At 50.5% G+C, this 22,700-nt stretch overlaps 1 protein-coding gene and 1 long non-coding RNA gene across 6 annotated transcripts in view; one reads left to right on the top strand and one right to left on the bottom strand.

The window, feature by feature from the left end:
* Positions 1–2,498, top strand: part of LOC309346275 — a 303,343-nt gene extending 300,845 nt beyond the window's left edge. Inside the window, exon 2 of the long non-coding RNA XR_014158555.1 lies at positions 2,273–2,498. This is a non-coding gene — a long non-coding RNA (uncharacterized lncRNA). The remainder of the gene's footprint in view (positions 1–2,272) is intronic.
* PAK4 (p21 (RAC1) activated kinase 4) overlaps positions 1–22,700 on the bottom strand; it is an 81,826-nt gene that overhangs the window by 5,082 nt on the left and 54,044 nt on the right. For 4 of the 5 annotated variants that reach the window (XM_081868967.1, XM_081868966.1, XM_081868964.1 and 1 more), the window contains exons 2-6: positions 16,953–17,176; positions 8,041–8,748; positions 5,563–6,060; positions 3,788–3,921; positions 1,549–1,675 (exon numbers count right to left, since the gene is read on the bottom strand). In XM_081868967.1, coding sequence (XP_081725093.1) covers positions 1,549–1,675; positions 3,788–3,921; positions 5,563–6,060; positions 8,041–8,748; positions 16,953–17,156 — 1,671 coding nt within the window. In that variant the 5' untranslated portion in view covers positions 17,157–17,176. Of the gene's footprint in view, positions 1–1,548; positions 1,676–3,787; positions 3,922–5,562; positions 6,061–8,040; positions 8,749–16,952; positions 17,177–22,700 lie in introns of those variants that run through there. The other variant, XM_081868968.1, reaches the window with a different exon arrangement.

Below are 22,700 nucleotides of genomic sequence, written 5' to 3'. Positions count from 1 at the left end.
CCCGGAGAATATTCTGAAAAAAATAATGAACGAATTCCTATGCCCCACAAATAACCCAGAGATGCATTTTAAATAAAAGCATACATTCTACTCATGTAAAAACACGCTGGTTCCTGGACCGTCCGTGTGCCAGATTGAGAAGGCGATTGGGCCGCATCCGGCCCCCAGGCTTTAGGTTGCCTGCCCCTGTTTTACTCATTTGTTTCTACTCCCACCTCTTACAAGTCGGCTTGCAATAAAAAAAAAAAGCATTAGATGAAATCGTATGTAGGAGTTCAGCAATAAAATCAATCAAAACATGGAGAAATAACAAGTCTTTAGTGACTGCATAAGGTCAGGCAGTGTTTCTCAGGGGAGGGAATTCCACCGGTGTGGGGCCACCACTGAAGAGTCCTGATTCCTGGTCCCCAACAATCCGAATGTCCTTAGTGACAGCGCCAAAGAGGCCAACCTCAGAGCCCAGGCAACTTCATGAGCGGTTTAAGCTCAGAACCAAAGGGATAACCAATGCAACTGATGTAAACGGGTGTGATAGGAGCAAACTGCCTGCAAATATTTGGGCTGTGGAACTCAGAACCGCAACTGGCACCTTAAGGGGTGATATGATAGCCATGTTCAAATATATAAAAGGATGTCACATAGAGGAGGGAGAAAGGTTGTTTTCTGCTGCTCCAGAGAAGCGGACACGGAGCAATGGTTCCAAACTACAAGAAAGAAGATTCCACCTAAACATTAGGAAGAACTTCCTGACAGTAAGAGCTGTTTGACAGTGGAATTTGCTGCCCAGGAGTGTGGTGGAGTCTCCTTCTTTGGAGGTCTTTAAGCAGAGGCTTGACAACCATCTGTCAGGAGTGCTCTGATGGTGTTTCCTGCTTGGCAGGGGCTTGGACTCAATGGCCCTTGTGGTCTCTTCCAACTCTAGGATTCTATGATTCTATGGCACACAAATTTCAGCGAATGTTGAAGGTGCTCCTCTTTACCCTGGAGATGTGTATTTTCATGACCCACCCAATTCCTGTGACTTGTTTTAACTGTTTCGAATTCTGAATTTTAAATTGCTTCAATTTGCCCCGGGACCTGCTGGGAAAGGTTGGAGAGTCCACCACCTTCAGAGGTGTTCCACTGTGAGAGCGTTCCACTGTGGAGCAGCTCTTACTGTCAGAAAGTTCTAGTTACAGGTAGGTAGCTGTGCTGGTCTGCCGTAGACGAAACAAAATAAAAAAAATCCTTCCAGTAGCACCTTGGAGACCAACTAAGTTAGTGATAGGTGTGGTAAACCTGTTAACGACTACCAGCCATTCACCCATCCCCACCACCCCTCCCCACCCTCTCACTATATATAAGGGTCTGGTGACTTCTGTTTCAGTGTACCTGAAGAAGAGTGCATGCACACAAATGCTCATATCAATAACAAACTTAGTTAGTCTCTAAGGTGCTACTGGAAGGAATTTTTTTAATTTTGTCAGAAAGTTCTGCCTGATGTTTAGTTGGCATCTCCTCCTTTTTCCACAAGCTTAAAATCAGCACCTGGGACCATGTGCAACTTACCCGGCCATCATGTGTGAGCAGAATGGAGTCACTCTTGATATCTCGGTGGATGACACCCTGGGCGTGGAGGACGGAGAGCGCCTTGAGGACAGACAGACAGACGGCCGCAATCTGCTCCTCGTTCATCCTGGAAAGGGAGTAAGAACACAGCACCCGTTAAAAGAGCAGCCTTGCTGGTTCAGACCTCGTGGGTCTACCTTGCCCACAGCTTCTAGAGGTCAACTGGATCCCCTTCTGGGAAGCCCACAATCAGGGCATCGAGGCGACAACCTTTCGCCCATTCTTGTTTCCCCAAGCGGCAAAAATTCTGAGTCAGGTGCCTCCTGGACCTAGAGTGGGTCCCATTTAGCTAAGATGGCAAATAGCCAGGGACAGGCCTCTCCCTCCTGCTCCCTCACGGATTTATGAAGCTGCCTTTTAAAGTCACCTAAGCCAGGGACGCGGGTGGCGCTGTGGGTTAAACCACAGAGCCTAGGGCTTGCCGATCAGAAGGTCGGTGGTTCGAATCCCCGCAATGACGGGGTGAGCTCCCGTTGCTCGGTCCCTGCTCCTGCCAACCTAGCAGTTCGAAAGCACGTCAAGTGCAAGTAGATAAATAGGTACCACTCCGGCGGGAAGGTAAACGGCGTTTCCGTGCGCTGCTCTGGTTCACCAGAAGTGGCTTAGTCATGCTGGCCACACGACCTGGAAGCTGTGTGCCGGCTCCCTTGGCCAGTAAAGCAAGATGAGTGCCGCAACCCCAGAGTCGTCCGCGACTGGACCGAATGGTCAGGGGTCCCTTTACCTTTACGCCAGCAGCCCTCATCACATTCTGTGGCAGAAAATTCCACGAATCTATTCTGTGCTGTGTGAGGGACTCTCTGTGGCCTGTCCCAAACCTAAGTTCTGGCATTTGGAGAGAGTGCAAAAAACCTCCCATTGCTTTCCTTTTAAAGAGGAGTTGGTGATGTGGAATAAAAACTTTGGTTCGTCTTCCTGTCTCTCCAAGACATCCCTTTCTGTGAGACAGGCAGGATTCGACCAACAAGAGCCCTCTCCCCCCATGAGGTTTCCAGCAACTGGGGTTCGGATGCACTGCTGCCTCCGACTGTGGAGGCAGAACACAGCCATCCTGGCTAGCAGCCATCAAGAACCACATCCTCCATGAATCTGTCTTATCCTCTTTTAAAGTTGCACTTTCTCAAATATCCACTCATCTGGTTTCTACCTTTGTTTTCCTAAGGTTCATCTTTGGGCAAAAATTGGCCAACATCTGAATCTACACGCTGCTCTTTGCATAGCTGCTCTTTTCGATAATCTGCTTCAATTATACCTTTTGACATTTCATACCGAGATAATTTTTCCTTTAAAAACATAATCCTTAGGGGGGAAAGTTATGTATTTTAACAGTCATTATGTACAGGCTGAAATTCTATACACAGTTAACTAGGAGAAAGCTGCGTGTGCTGAGTGAATGAGGACTTCCTTTTATGTGTCCTCAATCTTCCACTATTCAGCTCCATTGCGTGTCCACAAGTTCTGGACATCCGGCAGGAGCCAGCCCCGAGGTCGGAGAGAGAACCATCTTCTGAAGCTCTGCTCCAAGCTGGAGTAGAAAAGGGGCTTTCAACTGCGTCCCAGTTCCAACTCAGCCACATGGGACTGCCTTTCAAGTGAAGAAAGAGCAAGGTCAGGCCATTGTGGAGCACTTAAAAACAAATACTTCTCTCCCTGCCCACGCTGCAAAGCTTCGGAAATGCTTCTTTTCCCTAAAGGCCTTTACATCAACACATGCACACTCCTGACTTCTTTTAGCTGGTCACAAAAGTCAGTGTACGTCCAGCCGGCCGCTGTTGGGAGAACAAGGCTCTCTGTACAGCGGGGCTGGGCAATATCTGGTTTTCAACATTGTGATATATAACCAGCTAAACATCACGATATACCGATATATCACAATGTCTGAAATAAGAATTGCGCTATGTAGAGACATTGGCTGGCTTCACGGTTTTCCCCGCATTGTGATTTTTGCATAGTGCACACAAACACACAGACACACCCTGTGATTTGCACGATACACTGCCAGGTCAAAAATTATGAAACCAATATCATGATATGGTCTTCAAACCGGTTTGGGACGATATATAGATACATTGCCCAGCCCTACTGTCCAGGTGGACTCAAGAAAACCCTGTAAGGAAAATGGGTAAAACAGCAGCAGAGTCCCGGGAGAGAAGGGCCTCAAGACTTCCGCTCCCCATACCTTGTGTGTGTGACAATGTCCGTCAAAGCGCCTCCTTCCAGGAACTCCATGACGACCCATAGCTCATCGCCCACCAGGTAGCTGTTGTACATCTCCACCACATTCTCGTGCTGATAGTCTCTCATGATCACCACCTGAAAGGGAAGAAATGGACAGTGGCAGCTGGGAGGGAGGAAGAGCCACTGGATAAGGACCCAAAAAGTGCCTGCTGAATGAGGCCAGTGGCCCATCTAGCTCAGCATCCAGTTTTCGCAGTGGCCAACCATGTGCCCCAAAGAGAAATCCACAAGTAGGATCTGAGCACAAGAGCAACTCTCCCCTCCTGCGGCTAAAGTAGCAAGTCAAAATAACAGCAAACTAAGAACAGATTTAGGGACGCGGGTGGCGCTGTGGGTTAAACCACAGAGCCTAGGGCTTGCTGATCAGAAGGTCAGCGGTTCGAATCCCCATGACGGGGTGAGCTCCCATTGCTCTGTCCCTGCTCCTGCCAACCTAGCAGTTCGAAAGCACGTCAAAGTGCAAGTAGATAAATAGGCACCGCTCCGGCGGGAAGGTAAAAGGCGTCTCTGTGCGCTGCTCTGGTTCACCAGAAGTGGCTTAGCCATGCTGGCCACATGACATGGAAGCTGTCTGCAGACAAACGCCGGCTCCCTCAGCCTACAGAGTGAGATGAGAACTGCGACCCCAGAGTCGTCCGCAACTGAACCTAATGGTTGGGGTACCGTTACCTTTAGGAACAGATTAACACTCGCATCAACTTTTGAGACGTCTGGGCAGGCTTGTTGAAGCAAAAATGTTTTTAATAAGTGCCCAAAAAAGTACAGTGAAGGCAACTGTCTGATCTCAAGAGGCAGGGAGTTCCAAAGTGTAGGTGCTGCCATGTCAAAATATGGAACAGGTGTTACATGGCACCAGTGATTTTTTTTCTGCGGGGACGCAGGGGTATGCATACCTCTAAACATTTTGTGAATCTAGGATGGCTTCATTGAGGGGCAGTATTTCAATATGAGTAGGAAAACGAGAGTACCCCCTAAACATTTTTTTTTAAGGAACAAAGCACTGCGTGGCATCTGGAAGAGTGCCAGATCTGCAGAGCAGTCGAAGGGGGCAAGGCGATCTCGCAGGTGAACTGGTCCCAAGTTGTGAAGACCTGAGTGCCCGGTTGTTGCTGGACTACAACTCCCATCATCCCTGCCTGCTGGTCCTGCTAGCTAGGGATGATGGGAGTTGCAGTGCAACAGCAGCCGGAGACCCAAGTTTGAGAAAGGCTGTGTTAAGGGCTTTCGGTGGTGCTGTGGGTTAAACCACAGAGGACCCGCCGATCAGAAGGTCGGCGGTTCGAATCCCCGCGACGGGGTGAGCTCCCGTTGCTCGGTCCCAGCTCCTGCCAACCTAGCAGTTTGAAAGCACGTCAAAGGGCAAGTAGATAAATAGGTACTGCTCCGGCGGGAAGGTAAACGGTGTTTCCGTGCACTGCTCTGGTTCGCCAGAAGCGGCTTAGTCATGCTGGCCATGTGACCCGGAAGCTGTACGCCGGTTCCCTCGGCCAATAAAGCAAGATGAGCGCCACAACCCCAGAGTTGGTCATGACTGGACCTAATGGTCAGGGGTCCCTTTACCCTTTTTATACTAGCCGCCTCTGCTGCCAGGACACCCCACACTATACCCTTTGGGGAAGAGGAACACCATTCTCAACACAGACAGAGGAAGAAGAAGAAGAGGAAGCGAGGCTACGGAGCGGGGCCCTTTCTCCACCCCACCTCCCAGCCCCTCACCTCGTTGAAGAGCAGTTCCCGCCGCTGCTGCTTGCGCAGGTCCATCTTCTTGACGGCCACCAGCTTCCCGGAGCTCTTGATGGTGGCGATGCAGACGATGCCGGTGGACCCCTCCCCGATCTTGATGAAGTTGTCCAGGTAGGTCCTGGGGTCACCCGGGTCCACCACCATCTGCAAGGCGGCCCGGAACTGTTCGTGGGAGACCCGCTGGGGCTCGCGCTGCGGGGAGCGGGGCTGCTGAGGGGCCGGGGGAGGGGGCCCTGGGGGCTGCGGGGGCGGGTGCTGGGGAGGGGGCTGCTGAGAGTACGGCGGCTGGTGGGCGGGCGGCGGGACGTGCGTCAAGTGGGGGTCTGAGGCGTGCTGGGAGAGTCCTGGGTGGGGCGGCTCTGGGTTCCGGGATCTCGTTGGGCCCGATGGTGGGGGCCTGGAGGAGCTGCTGTTTCCACTTATGGGGCCGTTGGAGGCTGTTTCTTGGGGTTTCCCGGGCCTGTGCTCTGCCTAAAAGAAGCAGGGGCGGGTGGGGTGAAACGGTTACATCAGCAACTTGGAAAGGACAGAAAAGTTCAGAGAATCATAGAACTCTAAACTTGGAAGAGACCAGGAGGGTGATCTAGTCCAAACCCCAGCAGTTTCTACTTTCAGGCAAGTGTGGAAGGGCTGACGATCCCCTCAGACTACTCACTACAAAGGGAAGGGTCAGAGAAGGTCACACTCCAGCTGTCCGGTTGCCAAGGGACCCTCAACCAGAGCACTGAGTGCCAGAAACCAATATGGTGATGTTGGTGTCAGAAACCAATAGGGTGATGTTGGTGCCTTAGGACCTGAGATTCACCACCACCGGTTCCGATCATATGTGAAGTATGGATCTCGCCCACAAGCAGGTCATGTGTTCTGAAACCCCCACCTGCTCCAGAAATTACGTTCTCTGATTCCCTAGGTGAAATCTGTGTCTCTGTGTGGTGTGTGTGTGTGTGTGTGTGTGTGTGTGTGTGTGTGTCAGTCATTCTGCATGTTCCCTTTTCACGGATAAGCAGTGCCCTCTAACCTTGGGTCCCCAGATGTTGCCGGACTACAACTCCCATCATCCCTGACCATTAGCTAAACTGGGGTGGTGGTGATAGGTTTTGTAGTCCAACAACACCTGGGCACCCGACAGTTGAAGAGCACTGATGGAGAGAGACTTGTGGGTAGCTCTTGCAGCCTAATATGGAGTAACAGGCTGCCGTTCCGTTCGGCCCAGGGCCGTCTCCTCTGCCCAACAGCAGAATCATAGAATTATAGAGTTGGAAGGGACCCATAGAGTCATCTAGTCCAGCCCCCTGCAATTCAGTAACGCCTCAAGAGACCCAGACACACAGTGGTGTTTCCCCAGCCCTTTTAACCTCTGCCATAAGAAAGTAAAAGCAGCCTGCTTGCTCAGACTAGTTACACCTAGCCCTGCATTCTCCTCCCCACAGTGTCGAAAGAGATGCCCCCTGGAAAGCCCACGAACCAGGTTCTCTTTTAACTGGAGATGGCAGAGATGAAGCCTGCAAATGGGAGCAGGGGGAGGACCCAGAAAGCAGCAGGAGCTGCATCTGTCCTCTGTAGCTCATCTCTCCTGTTGCCCGTGGCAGAGTTATACCCAGAACACAAACACACACAAACGCACACAGCAGGAAAGCAGCAGGACCCCCTGCTAGATTAGCACAAAGGACAGGAACCGAGGCGGAGATGATAGTGGTTAGCTAGACGCAAAAGAAAGTTGAAGCGAAGGATGGCGGTGCCCTTGGAGGAAGAGGAAGAGGAGGAAGAAAGGTGGCAGAGGTGGAAGAAAAAAGGGTTCCAGACACCTGACAGTTGTACGGTAGATTCCCTTGCGATGGAGGCTTGCGGCACCCACAGCGCAGTATGTGGCTGCTTTGCTGCAGCGCTTCTACAGAGAGAGAGAAAGAGTCACTGTGCAGGAGGCTGTGGGGCTGCGGAGGGCCGTTAGAGAAAGGCACATGGAGGGAGAAGAGCAGAGAGAGGAGCGTCTCCTTCAGAAAGCAGGCAGCACCAGAGTAGCTCAGGTTAGTGGGAGCAAGGGCTGTGACAGCAGAGGAGAGGAAAGGCAGGACGGAAACCCAGACGTTGCAGAAAGATAGCGGGTTGCAAAGCGAGGGAGCGCTGCTCCGAGGAGGAAGGAAGGCCCGAGAAAGAGGAGACACAGCGACACGGCAGGGAGCAAAGAGCCAGCCTCTGGAGGTCTCTACAGGGTGGGGCTTCTGCAGAAGAGCTTGGCTTCGCGGCTCAGAAGGTGCCCACTGCCCATCACACCATCAGCCACTCAGGGATGCTGGCAGTAAGACGCAAATCCCTTTTAAAAGCAAGAGGCGTCTTCACTTGCTGATGAGCTTGTGCTCCAGGGGAAAAGGCACTTGCGGAGGGTCGGTCCTGGCCGGCCAGGGCTAGAGAGCCACAACCTACAAGGCGGGGGGGGGTATGGGGAATCGTTACCTGAGCACCCCGGACGGGATCTGTGTCCGCTCGCGGGTACGTGTTAAAAGGCCGCCCGGTCTGCTGTGCCGTTTTCATGACCCCCTCGGAGATGGGGATATTTGGGGTCCGGATATTGGGTCCCGAAAGGGGCCGCTTTTCCCGGGGGGACTGCGGGCTGGTCTCCCCGGTGTAGGTCGATTTGGGTCTTTTGTCGGGGCCGTCCGCACGCTCCCTTCTGACCACGCGCTCCGGCGGCTCCTTCTCGGCGGGCGCCTCCCTCCTCCCGTCTCGCTCGTGCGGCCTGTGCCTGTGGTCCGAGAAGGGCTTGTGGTAGTCTGGAGGGGGCGGCCGGTGGTGAGGTTTGCCCGTGGGCTCCTGCCCCCGGGGGTGCTGTGCGGCTGTCCTGTCTTCCCGGCTCCTCTCCTGGCTCTGGTCCAGCTCGTTCCGGGAGCCATGGCGGTTCCGCTCCTTCAGCTCTTTGCCCCTGCTGCCCCCGGAGTCTTCCTCGGCGATGGCAGCATGGTAGTGGTGGTGGGGGTGGTGGCGGGAGGGCCTGGCCAGGGCCTCACTCAGGCCGTTCTCCTGATAGAACTGGTCGTGCCGAGGCGGGAAGGGGGGGCTGTCCCTGCGCAGGGAGTTGGAGCGCGACACGGACATGTTCTCAAACTCATCCAGCAGCCAGGCCAGGGAGCCGTCCTTGGCCGCCTTGTTCCCCCGCACGATGGTCTTTATGCGCGGGGCATGGAAAACGGAAGCGGCGGGGAGGGGAGGGAGAAAAAAGACAAACACAAACACAAAAGAAAATAAGGTGAGCAACACAAAAACAAAAAAGAAATTAAGGGGCCTGGTGGATGCCTGACAGCTGGTCAGTTTTGGCACACACACACACACACACACACACACACAAAATGAAGCGTACAGAAGCATGCGGGCGTCGGGAGGGGGCGCTGTTGCTCACACACTGGAGAAGCAAGGCCTTTAAGGAAGCTGCTCTTAACCCCAAAGTAATTTCCCCATATACACCTGTTCCATCCGTGCATTGAACCTTCCCTGAAAACCACAAATGCAGGCGATAACGCCGCTTGACTCAGAGAGCGATGGTTTGAAGGAAATGGTAAAGTCTCTAGATTTGTTATCTGAAGGCACAAACCAAGATGCAACCTACGTAAAATGCATTGCCATCATTTATGTTGCATCAGTCTGCAAAGCTCTGATTTCAGAGCCTTCCTATCACAGCATGGCCACCGTCTCTTGCAAGATTTGCAAGACTCCACACTCATGTGGCCTTCCGCTGGTGGCCCAGGAAAAGGCTTACTCCTCCCTCACATATCATACACACATCCTCGGGGGTCAATGCAAGAACCTTTCCCCCCCCTCCCCACTGCACACCTGCTTAGCACTTCAAATGCAAAGCAACTTTCACACCCCACCTTTTCCACTGGCTTCCGAAGCAGAGATGTGTTGCTTTGCTCCCCCCCCTCCCCTCCTCAAGGCCTGATCCTATACTTTTGCGATAGCTCTTATCTCGCTCTGCACAACACACAGATCAGTTGCATGCTGCAAGCAAGCGAGAGGACACAACAGCCAGGCCAGGCCAGGCCAGGCATGCAGAGGATTGTTTTTTCCCTTTCAAAACCAGACCCACACATCTGCTAGAACACTCTGAAGGACACCCTGCCAGACTGAAAACAGATTGCAGTGTCTGGAACCGAGACACCCAACCCCAGCCACACCACAATCACCACCAGAAACTCCTGCAAGAGCGCTGAAGGATTTGGGAGGCAAGGCCTGTGCAAGGCCTGCAGTATAGATCTGTGGGTGTTAGGAGGAGAGCGTCCATGGATAGCTCCTTTCAATCACAAGGCCCGTTTCTGCCATGTTGATTTATTTAGAGCATTTTCAGGTACAAGAGTGGCTTACATCCCATCCAAACAGGACAGTCCCTGCCCCCCAGATTACAATCTAAAAGAAAAGGCACTCAAGGGGAAGGGAACAAGGAGGGAAGAGGAAAAATCAAAACTCAGGCACCCACTTCTAAACAGCTGTTTCTGTACTGACCAGCAGGCACAGTTCCGGAGGCAGGAAGTGCCTGATGGAGCTGGCCTTTCAGTAAAGCTGACCAAGTGAGAGCCCTGCTTTCTATCTCTCCTACTGATGCAATCTGGTGGAATGGCTGCCCCAAGTGACAGTTGCAGGAGAGGAGGCCTGGTGGAGCTGCTTTTACACTGGAGGAATTTAAGGAAAAATTTCCAGCACCAACGTAACAACTATTGGTTCACACAGCATTTGAAATTTCCTGGGAGCATTTTGCGCCTGGCTATCAGTCGCTTGCTTTCCATGTGAAGATACCCGGACGCCAGGACGGTGCCTGACGTCTCCACCGTCTGGAGGTGCATGCCTGGGGGTCCTTGGATCTTGCCTGTTTTCCGCACGCTGACAACACACCCTTTAGAATTCTATCAGTGATATTCTATCTGCCTAATCAGAACAAATTTCAGGATCAAAAAGTCACATTGAAACATGCAACTTTCAAGCCGCCTGGCCCCCAAATGGCAAACTAGGCATTCCCTATTGGCAACTATAACCCTGGTTTAAGGAGTCATTTGGCACCCAGCTTTCACACCTGAGTTTCTAACACTGGTTTCACAGAGATGCAAATGGCGCAAGTCAACATTCAGTTATCTGTGACCTACTAGAACCAAGAACCTTCCTTCTATTTGCGGCCTACATGCAACGCTTTATTCCCAGAACAAGCAGCACTAAGGCTCCAGGCGCCTGATAGGAAATCTCACACTCTGCCTTCAGAATGGCTCCTAAGCTCAAAGAGGCTGGTTGGTGAAGAAGAGGAGGAGACTAGACGAGTGGGCACACAAACTTCTGTTATTCCGCCTCTGCCAAAACAGGACTCGTAAGCCAGACGCTTAGCATGGGGACACCCGACTACTGCCATGAATGTTCCTCCAGCCCAAATCCAAAGCAAGCCATCTTCACTCTACCCTGGGAGGAAATGCGCAGATTCCTCAGATCAGGAGCTTAAAAAACGCTCTCCGCCAACAGCCGCACACGTGGGCCAAAGCAGCAACACAAATAAGCACCCACGCCCACAGAGAAAAGTACAGCTTTCGGGTAATTGGCTCGGTGACTGTACAGTTATACAGGGGGTGATGGCAGCGAGGATACATTTATAAATAAATATTCCAGAAATGCACTCTCGCTCCTTGCTCCCTTGGATATGAAAACCTGACCTCAGCGCTTGCAGCCCTCCCAAGGGTCCCCGATCTTTCTGCAAAGAGTGATTCTGTCCCAGTTTACACAATCAGCAGGCTTTTTTCCTGAACTGGACCACTTCAGGCTATGGTGGCGGGGGGTGGGGAGAGAGAGAGGTGAATGCTTCCCCCTGAAAATAATTGCCTCTACACAGGAAGTTAGGAATATGGACACTGTATATTTGAAGGAGTGTCTCCACCCCCATCGTTCTGCCCAGACACTGAGGTCCAGCTCCAAGGGTCTTCTGGCGGTTCCCTCACTGCGAGAAGTAAAGTTACGGGGAACCAGGCAGAAGGCTTGGTTCAGTAGTGGCAACCGCCTTGTGGAACGCCCTCCCATCAGATGTCAAGGAAATAAAACAACTATTTGACTTTTAGAAGACATCTGAAGCCAGCCCTGCGTAGGAAAGTTTTTAATGGTTGGCGCTTTATTGTGTTTTTAATATTTTCTTGGGAGCTGCTCAACCCAGTCAGATGGGTGGCATATAAGTAATAAAATTATGATTATTAGGAAGGCAGGGAGAAGAGCTTGCAGCCTAGCCTCCCCAACCTGCTACTCATCTATATGGAACAATGTTGTCTATGTGCAAAACTTCAGTGGGCCCCTGCAGCCCGAAACAGCACCATTTTAGTCCATAAGACTGCAGACTGTATAAAAAAGGGCCGCACAGCATCACTGGAGGTGAGGACCTAAGACCCTAAGAGCGCCAAGGGGGCCCCACCTAGCCCAGAATCCTGTTCTCACAATGGCCAACCAGATGTCCAAATGCAACGCCACTCTCCTCACTTGCAGTTGCCAGAATTTAAGGCGCATGCTGTCTCTGATTCTGGGGGCAGGACACAGAGCCAGAATGACTAGGAGCCATTCAGGGTCTTACCCCCCCCCCCCAACGAAAGGGAAGTGGCTGACGGAGATGGGAAAGAGAGGAGGGCCACATCTATAGTGCACCAGCGCACAAAATCCATGCACGCGCCCTTCTCCCCCGCTGAAGCCCTTTTGGTCAATGTGGGCCGTCCTCAATGAATGTGTTTAGTATGCCAAGAGCGGCTGCCTTTTGCCTCCAGCCTACACAATGCATAGCTCCAACTGTGGAACCTCTTTCATTGGAGAGATGTGTGAGCGCATAAAGATTTCCTTAACAGAGAGCGCTCAGGCTCATCTAGCCAGCTGGAAACGTCAAGAGGCAAAGATTCCCAAGAGGCAGGCTTGCCGGAGGGCATGGGGTGGGGGGAAGAGAGGGAACGTGCTCATGGAAGAGAGAGAGAGAGATCTGAGCCGCAGGATCAACACAGAATCCCAGAACTGCAGAGTCGAAAAGGAGCCCCAGGGGCCATCTAGTCTAACCCCCTCCAATGCAGGGGTCTCAACTGAATCAGACACAACAGAAGGCCATCCAACCTCTGCTTAAAAACCTCCAAGGAAGGGGAATGCTTCCCGACCTGATCAAACAAGGTCCAGATTCCGGGCCAAGAACACTCCTAACCCCTATAACGTGCCATTACACAAGCACACTTGGCGCAAACTGGCTCTAGTCCAACGCGGCGCCCAAAGGGGCAGAACCAGAAGGTTTCTTCTGCGTGGGCATGTGGCGACAGGAGGAGATCTATGAGGCAACGGGGAGTAGGGGAAGGCTGAGTGAAAGGGGGTCGCGGGAAAAGTGCAGGCTACAGACTAAGCGATGCAAGCTTTGCTCCCCACGAGAGAAGCAGATGGTGTGTGTGGTTGGACTTGCTCAGGAGTTTCATCTGACAAAACCACACTGAAGTTCACACAAGCCGTGCAGGAGCTGTGCCTGGTGTCAGAGAAATGCCCAAGTGCCGTGCGCTAACTGCGCCCACATGCATGGAGACTGCTCTCTCTACAATGGCAGGTGTTTTGTTGGATAAAGGGAAAAGGGAGAATCTAGTATCTAAAGTCGCATGGAAGAGGGGAGCAAGCCTGTTTTCTGCTGCTCCAGAGGGGACGGCCCGAAACCAATGTGCTCAAACGACACATCAGGAAGAACACATCATGCGCTCAGACGACACTAAGCAATCAGGAAGAACTTCCTGGTGGTAAGAGCTATTCGACAGTGGAACGGACTCTCCTTCGCTGGAGGTTTTCAAAGAGAAGCCGGGTGGCCATCTGCCAGAGATCCTTTAGCTGCAATTCCTGCATTGCAGGGGGCTGGACTAGATGACCCTTGGGGGTCTCTTCCAGCTCTACAGTTCTGCGTTTCTCAGAGCTGAACCTTCCACAGCAGGTTCTGTGCCTAAGCACAAAGAGCAAGAGGGAGAGGGATGGGCTTCTTAGCTCCAAATGCGTTCCAGGAAACGGCCTGAAGCAGCAATGCACAGCGTGTTGCCTTGAATGAGTCTCTGAAGTGTCCTCCTGGGTAAACAAGAGGCAATTTGCAGAGGCCTGCAGATCCCACCCTGCAGCTGCCGGACGCGGAATGGGAGCCCGGCTGGCAACAGGGGCCCCTCCCCACTGCAGCTCCCAGAGCACCCCTGGGACAAGGTGCCTCGCCCTCCCCAGAAATGCAGCGCTGCGCCTCCAACGGAAACAAGCAATCCCTGCAAAACTGCCGTGGCATTTATTAGGAAGGCAGGGAGGGGTTGTTTGGTTCCCTAAACAAGGCACGTCCCAAATTCTGGGCAAATTAGGCTCCCCGGGGAGATGGGGCAGGGTGACACCAGAAGCAGGGAAAGGTGTGGGTGAGTGGTCAAAGGGAAAGCAGGGAAGAGGCTTGGAAGAACAGCCAAGAAAGGGAACAGCCAGCAAGGTGGCTCTACTGGAATATTGCAGCTCGGGCAGGGGGCAGGGGGAGATTTGAGCTGGCACTTCCTTTATACAGTGGTACCTCGGGTTACATACACTTCAGGTTACATACATACAGGTTACAGACTCCGCTAACCCAGAAATAGTGCTTCAGGTTAAGAACTTTGCTTCAGGATGAGAACAGAAATCGTGCTCCGGCGTTGCGGCAGCAGCGGGAGGCCCTATTAGCTAAAGTGGTGCTTCAGGTTAAGAACAGTTTCAGGTTAAGAATGGACCTCCGGAACGAATTAAGTACTTAACCCGAGGTACCACTGTATATATATGTTTTTTAACATATCATTTTCAACAGTAATTAAACATACTTTTACATCTTATTCAATTTTTTTGACTTCCATCAGTCCTGTCTGAAAATTTTCCAATCTAATCTCTTAGTATGCATTTCTTATTTTCCCTATTACATTTCAATCTCATAATCAATATCTCTATTCTTTCTCTACTTTGCAATGCTTCATATATTACTCCTTACAAAACTTCTTGTAGTCCTACTAGCGTAATTTGTTGATTACAGTTGCTCTTCAAATAATTCATATACTTCTTCCAATCTTCTGTAAATCTCTGGTGAATCGCTAGCACTTCCAACAAGGTGGGGCTCTGGCTAAGAGGCAAATTCCCCTGCCATCAGCGCCTCCCGACCCAAGCAGACCAGTCTCATCAAGCCCCACACCAGGCCGCAGCGGCAGGACTGGAACAACAGGTCTTTGGCTTTTATTCAGACCCAAGCCTTTCCCTCGCTTCTCTCCAGGAAGGCAACATGGGCTGAGTCACCCTCTGCTGAAATTACACGGAGGAGCAGCCTTTGCTGTGACCTGAATGTCCCATGCCACTTCCTCTGTGGTCAGGGGCGCGACAGGACTTCCGCCCCTACCTTGTACTTGGGGACAGGGGCAGCAAGCAGGTGGCGCCTGGACGTGCCAGCCAGCCGGCTTATTTAAAAGGACAACATCCACTTTGGGCTTACAAAAATAAATGCAAAAAAAACCCCATGCACATGCCATTTTAAAATGCAATGTTGTTAGCAGAGCGACCAGGAGATAAACCACATACAAAACAGCTGGACACGCAAAAAAGCCATTCCAATTGATTTTGAACGCTGAAGCCTCATGGCCAGATTCAAAGCCATGCAAGCATTCAAACCTAACTAAGCGTCATAGAACTGTAGAGTTGGAAGGAACCCCAGGGGTCATCTAGTCCAACCCCCAATCACAGCTGACAGGTGGCCCTCCAACCTCTGCTTAAAAACCTCCTGTGAAGGAGAGCCCACCACTTCTTCCTGCCCTCTACCTGGCAGTACAATGATTTATTTAACTCTTCCCAATACACTTTGTTGTCCTTGAATCCTACTAGCCCATAGAAAGCCAGACGCTGATATCCTCATGCCTAAATAGACGCCTTCTCCATCAGCTAACCCTGACAGGGTTGCCTGTTACTATCTCCTCCTGGCTAGAACTAAAAGCTGAAGCAGGGCACCCTTTGCTGCCTCCTCGGCTAAGTAAATAGACAAACACAGGCATTCTCCTTACCGCTAAGGATGTTCATACTGGTAAGCTGTCGAGGGTGGGCTGGCTATCAAGATGAGCCCCAAACCGGCACCCCATAGTACAGGAAGTGCGACAAATCTCTTCCCGGAAAACCAGCCAGCAAACCCCTTCCCCCATCGGACACAAACCTTTAAAAGCCTGTCGGTTTCCAGATCTGGGTGAATCACTGTTGACTTGAGGACACAAACCACGTTGTTTTCAGGATCAAGTTCCTGGCCTGCTAACACGCAGCGCTGTACCAACCCCCCCTGCGCCCTCCAGCAGAAGGCATTTCGGCTCCTCCGCCTCAAGCTGAACCTCGTGATGCTTCTGAAAGAGCCAGGCGCTTCTGCCCCCAGAGGCCAACTCAGAGCTGCCTCACATACGCTGCATTTGACCCCTTGCCTGCTGCGCTGGGACTCCACTCCAACGTCCAGATTTTGGCTCTGGCGTTCAGGCCTGGGTGTCCCGCAGCTCCGAAATATGTCAGGCTTGCGGTCCGCTCTCTCCCCCACCCACCTCACCCTGGAAAAAAAATTAGCTGAGCTGCAAACTCATTATATGCAGGACACATACATCGCCCCATTCCACGAATGGAAGGGGCCATTTCAGGATCTATGCCTGAACCAAGCAGTCGTTCAGAGACGACATCTCATTTTGCATGCTTGGCAAGGGGAGCCTCTCACACTACACCCCAGAGACGGGGGTCCAAAATTCCAGTCACTCCTATATCCAAGCACAGCACAAATGACAGACAGGATACCCGGTGGGTGAGGGTAGCAAACTTCTGACACGGACAGAACTCAAGTCCTACAGAATCCGCTCATTACTTCGTCAGAAAAAAATTCAGGAAGCTGTTCTGATGTTACGTTTAGTCTTGTGAATGCACCCCAAAGCCTTCAAGGTTACACTGCAACCGGAATCCGTCACCCGGCTCAACTCACATGTCCAGGAGTTTTGCCAGATGGCAGCAAACTGCAGTCTTGGGAGAGACGCTGAGTTCTCAAAAACCACTCCAACCTTATGGCTGGCGACAAAGTGGTTGGGTGAAATGACCCCTAGGTTACTTTGAGAGTCTCCTCTAGAGGTTTGAATCTCTAGGTTCAGGATGTGTGTCTCCCCCCCCCCCCGCCACCACCCCCTTCTTACACAGCATTAAAAGGTCTACAGCTAGCACCTGTCCACATCAGAGCAGGCTGCAGCTGCAGCTACCAGCTGGCCATTTTATGGCTTACTCGCTAAGCCACCGCTCAGAAGCACATTCCCATTCCGACAGAAATGCATGAAGTTCAGGTCCCACACGAGAGCAAAGCGAGTGCCATCTACCTTCTGAGAGCCAGACTGGACGGCCGTAATGCACACTGGATCGACCAACGGCTTCGGCCGCTTGGCCGACTCCTCGATGATGCCCTGCCATTGCCTCGGCAGCCCTATGAACTTCTGCTCCTGCTGGTCATACCCCGTGTGGACCCGGTGCTCAAAGTTGGAGGGGGCGGAGATCTCAATGCGCTTCTTCTTCTTGCTGAACATGGTGATGTTGGCTAGCAGACCTGAAAGGAAACACAGAAGGCGGTTTAGAAAAACAAAAAGCGAGAAGAAATCATAGGAAAACAGGCAAATAAGGGTCAGCATAAAGCTTTGGCTTGAAATCGAAAATGGGCAACGGCTTTGCAGAGATGTCCTACGTATGGGTCAGGCATTCACAGACATATAGCAAACTAAAAGGGAGCAGAACTCAAACGCTCTCCTAGGACCAGGCTTCAGAAATGTTGGACTACAACTCCCAACAGCCCCAGCCAGTACAGCGCCTGTAGCCTCAAACATCTGGAAGGTACCAGGCTGGGGAAAGGATGAGCCTCAAGAACCTTCAAGCAAATGAAGCTCTGGCTTGTTGCAGGAGCTGGAAAAACATCCCAGTCATTCCCTTCCTTTGCTCAAGACTGATAGGTTGCTAGAAACCACAGGAGAGGAGGGGTGCTCTTGTGCCCGGATCCTGCTTGCTGGTTTCCGCACAGGCATTAATTAGGCCACTGCCAGAACAGGATGCTGGAATAGATGGGCCATCGGTGTGACCCAGGACACTCTTATGTGCTCTCTCTTCTTCTGCAGTCGCTGCACAATGAAGAAACCGATTAAGGCGCTCGACAAATATTAAGAGAAAAGCAAGACAAGCCATTGGCATCCAAGCTCAAGTTCTGCAATACCAATCGGCTGTTATCAGTTTGGCCTGTTTGTCCATCTAGCTCTGTACTTTCTCTAGCTGGCGATGGCTCTCCAGGGCCTTGCGCTCAGAGAGAGGGAGAGGTTTTCCCCGCTACCTGCTACTCAGGTCTTTTTAACTGGAGGCTCTGCCAGGGACTGAGCCTCAAACCTATCGCCTACAAAACATGTGCTCTGCACTGATTTATAGTCCCTCCACACGAGAAAGAATAGAGCCACAAGGTCAGTAAGATTCGGGGCACGACACCTTGCAGGATCACTGCTTCCAATGCCAGCAGCGTAATCAGTGCAAACTTATTCCCAGTCACAACACTGGGAACCCTTGAATTCTGGCCACAAAGGACTACAGAGCTGGCTGGCTGTAAACCTTCCTCCAGCGATGAAACCAAAAGCCTTACAAATACATATGGAGAATCTACTCTTCTGGAGGAAGCAGAGACAACCAAAAAAAGTACACACAACTACATGACAGCAAAGGAACAGCCCAGCACATGGCATGACAGAAGTATTTTTATTTATCTCCTTTATTTAAAGTATTTGCAGGTTGCCTTTGTTGACATAAAACAGGGTGGAAAAAAAGCCTCCGCCGAGGGAAACCTTGGAGATCAATACAGCAGCACATCAAACATTCTCAGAGGGAACTCGAAGATACAAAAGCCACTTACGAGACATACAAACTAAGTGTGTTTTGAAATGAGACTTTAGCCACGAGGATAAGGATCAGGTGGATACAAGTAAAGCTCTCTTTAATACGAGTCAGAGCAGGCAATGCGTACAGGGAGTGCTTTAAAAAACCCACAGGACTCCTGATGACATTCCCATGCTTCTTAAAATATGTCTTGGCCACCAGATGCTAGGAATAGGGAGGGGATGTGGCTCGAGGAGATAAAGAAATGCACAACTTTAAAAAGACACCTGGAAGCAGCCCTGTATTAATAATAATAATAATAATAATAATAATAATAATAATAATAATAATAATATCTTTATTGTCATTGCCCCCTCTCAGGGACAACGAAATTTACTTGGCTGCTCCATCCACCCAGGTAGGGCACTCCACACAAAATCAAAACAACTATAAAAACACTAATTAAAACAATACAATACAGCAAGGAAGATTAGATGACTTTCAAAGTCCAGGTTTCCCATTCAGGGCCGAGATCACTCTGGAGAAGAAGCTGTTCTTGAGACGGCTCGTTCTTGTCTTGTATTGGAAAGTTTTAAATGTTTGATGTTTTACTATGTTTTTATATGTGCTGTAAGCCGCCCAGAGTGGCTGGGTGGCGTATAATAGTAATAATAATGATGATAATAATGATAATAATAGTAATAATGATGAGAATAATAGTAATAATAATGATAATAATAGTAATAATGATGATAATAATGATAATAATAGTAATAATAATAATTAATAATAATAATAATAGTTCTCCTGAGGAACTCTGAGAGCCGCCCCTTCCAGAGGCATCTGCCGGGCCACTGCCAGACTCCCCACAGCAAGCCAAATATATTCTGAAAGTGGGGCAGGATCTTTCTTCTTTGCTCCACATGCCAGCCCGGTCCTTTCCCAGCTTCTGTCCTGCTTTTGCCTGCACACCCCTGCCTCAGAGCATCCTTGGGGAGAGCCTCCTCCTACTCGGAGAAACAGTTTTGTTTTGACTCATCTGTCCCACAGGTGCCCGAGCCCTCGATGACCCCGGAAAGCATTCCTAAAACTGACTGCAGTCAGAAGCGCTCAGCACTTTGTAGGATCAGATCTATGTCAATCCCGGCTGGCGGCTTAATCGCAAACACACAGACACATCCGGTTCTTATTGCACAATGACAGTGGCCCTCTCTTGAACCAGGGCAAGGGAGGAGTTCCAAACCACTTCCAAGAGACTCTGATCAGCGATGATAAAGAGGGCATCGCGTCACAACCTTTCCTGCACAATACGATCGCACCTTATGCATGGGTTGGGTTCTTAGGGTATACCCAAATCCTTGGAGTTGCCCTGCAGCTAGTGGGAGAGGGGCAGAGAGAAATCTCCACACTCCCAGAGACCATGCGCTGAGTGGGGCTTCTCAGCAAACAATGCGGAGAGCTTAAAAGAGCTGCTTGCACAGGTAACCCAAGAGGAATCTGTGTGAAAAGAGATTTTATGCTCTCTGACTTATGGGGGGGGGGGCAAAGCTTGCTCAGTGTGCCAGTTCAAGGAGGCTGGGGTCCTCATGTGAGATTGTACGGAAACACAATGACCTCACAGCAGCATTCCAGAGCCCCTGCGCTGAGTGCATCAGCTCCTTCTGCACCAGGTAACCCCAAGCAGACCTGACACAAGAGCTTTTTTGCTTGGATCTAACTGACGCCATTTCAACCAGCCTGCCTTCAATCGCGCCCGGCTGAAATCACACAGATGCATGCAGAGTGCGACTGTACTGCGCTAGACCCAAAAGCAGAGGGCGACACCGCAGAGAGACCTGAGGAATTCGGATTTTTCTGGGCTGCAAGGAAGCTTTGGCACCAGGGGAGATCTAAGCAGGTCTTCCCGAGCTGCTGTAAATAAGGAAAGGCCTGGCTTGTTTACATCCGTAGGATGGAGCATCCTTGAAAGACAAAGGCAGGACAAGAGAACAGGCAAACATTTTGTGCTCAAGGCAGACTGAAGAGCACTCGGAATCAGTACAAATAAGATGGCTGAAGCAGTCAAAATGGTTACGTATTCCTGGTATCTCACCTGCTGGTCATCCACTGCCTTCCCTTCAACCAGGCACTTGAAGGAAAATCAACCTCAATGGAGATCCAACTCCCATCATCCTGAGCTCTGGCCTTGCTAGCTAGGGGTGATGGGAGTTGTAGTTCAACAACATCTGGGGACCCACAGGTTGAGAAAGGCTGCACTAGACAGTCATCAGGAGCCTTCTGTGCCAGCTTTTGAACACCTACTGAAAACTTTTCTATTCTCCCAGGCCTATGCAGGCAATTAAGAATGTATCCTTCCATAATGGTTATTTGATGTCTGATCTTAACCTTTTCATGGTTCTTATTGTATGGTTTTATGTTTTGTTGCTGTAAATCTCTCTCTCACACACACACGCACACACACATATATAATGACACAGCAGCATATAATTTTTTAAAATATAAACAAACAAAATAAATAAGAACATAAGAAGAGGCTGCTGAGCAAAGGCCAGTGGCCCATCGAGTCCACTAGATCAGTGTTTCCCAACCTTGGGTCTCCAGTTGTTTTTGGACTACAGTTCCCATCATCCCTGACCACTGGTCTTGCTAGCTAGGGATGATGGGAGTTGTAGTCCAAAAACAGCTGGAGACCCAAGGTTCGGAAACATTGCACTAGATGTCCCAATTCTCTTTTAAAGCCATCCAAGTCGGTAGCCATCACTGCCTCCTGGCGGAGTGAGTTCCATAGATTAACAATGTGCTTTGTGAAGAAGGACCTCCTTTTATCTCTCCTGAATAAATGCACATGCTGGCTAAAATAACTTTATAGAAAACTGGCATTCTAACCCTCCAAGCTCCGGAGGGATTTGCAGTGGGAACCCTGTTACTTGAACAATCTGTCTACCCTGGACCGACCCATTATTAAGATGCACTGTAAATGTGAAACACGGCTGGCTTCTCTCTGTGTCTATTAAACAGGCACTTTGATTCTTAAAAGCACTTTGATTTCTGGTTTATGAGGGCACTGAGGCAACCCCCTTATCAGATTTCTCAGATGCCAGGTGTGTGTGTGTGTGTGTGTGTAATTCTGCAGTGCAGAAAGTGTTAACTCCTGACCTTCCCAGATCACTTTTTACAACACCGCTTGACCAAAATAAAAACATGGAGCAGAACGAAAACCAAAGCATGAATGATCTGCCCTGGTTGACATTTTCACTTTCAAGTACAAAGCGAATGCGCAGAAGCGGGTCAGATTTTCATATCAGAAAGGAGGGCGGGGAAGCAAAAGGAAGTCTGATCCTTTGGCAAAACCGAGCACAAAGGCATCTCAAGATTGCTGCGAAGGATTTCACTGAAGTTCTGCTAGTGCGCGAGTTGACTGTGAAGGGGTACAAGGCAGATTCAAATCTCTAATCCACAAAACATGGATCTGGAGTTCATGCCCCTTGCATGTACAAAGATCCCTCCTCTCTCACCCCAACCGAGATTTTAAAGGCCAGAGGGCTTGACCTGCAGGCAGCTCTCATCAAAGTCGCCTCAAACCATGTGCTGCGGCAAAAACAGATAAAACTGCAGCCAAAATTCCGGGAAGAAATTTCTGGTGCCGTCTTGAAATAGAAGCAGCACGACCAGGCAATTTTAAGAATGAGAAGTGTTTTTAATTTCTGAGGTCAAAAGGCAGGATATAAATGATTTTTAAAACCATTGGGACCTTACAACAAAATATTGCAGTATGGAATGCCTCTGTTCAGGGCTCCAGCCACTCCAGTCTATCCTCCATTATTTATTTAGGGAGGAACACACTTGTGTCCAATTCAAGATATATTGCATTCTTTTAATTTCTCCAGTGAAGTCTATGGGAAGCTCTCTCTTCTATCCCTGGGGACGCTGAGAAACAGCTTCTCAGTGTGAACCAGGAAGTAACCAATGGCTCTTTCTATCCATACAAAACATATGCACCATCTATACCACTGCATTTTAGCCCCCAGCTGTCCACCATGCAGTTGTCCGGTCATTCCCTTATCAATCTCTCAACATCCTGTGCCAGTTGAGTTATGAGGGTCATTTTGAGTACCATTCCTATAAATTAATTTTTCGCTGTAGGCTTTTTGTACTTGTGTATACCTTGGGGTTAGGTACGCAGGTGGTGTGGGGGGGGGTTAAACCACAGAGCCTAGGGCTTGCTG

This window comes from Podarcis erhardii (assembly GCF_964252035.2).
Source record: "Podarcis erhardii genome assembly, chromosome: 7".
Lineage (NCBI taxonomy): Eukaryota > Metazoa > Chordata > Lepidosauria > Squamata > Lacertidae > Podarcis > Podarcis erhardii.
The sequence above is the reverse complement of the archived record's forward strand: the minus strand, read 5'-3'. Positions and strand labels throughout refer to the sequence as shown.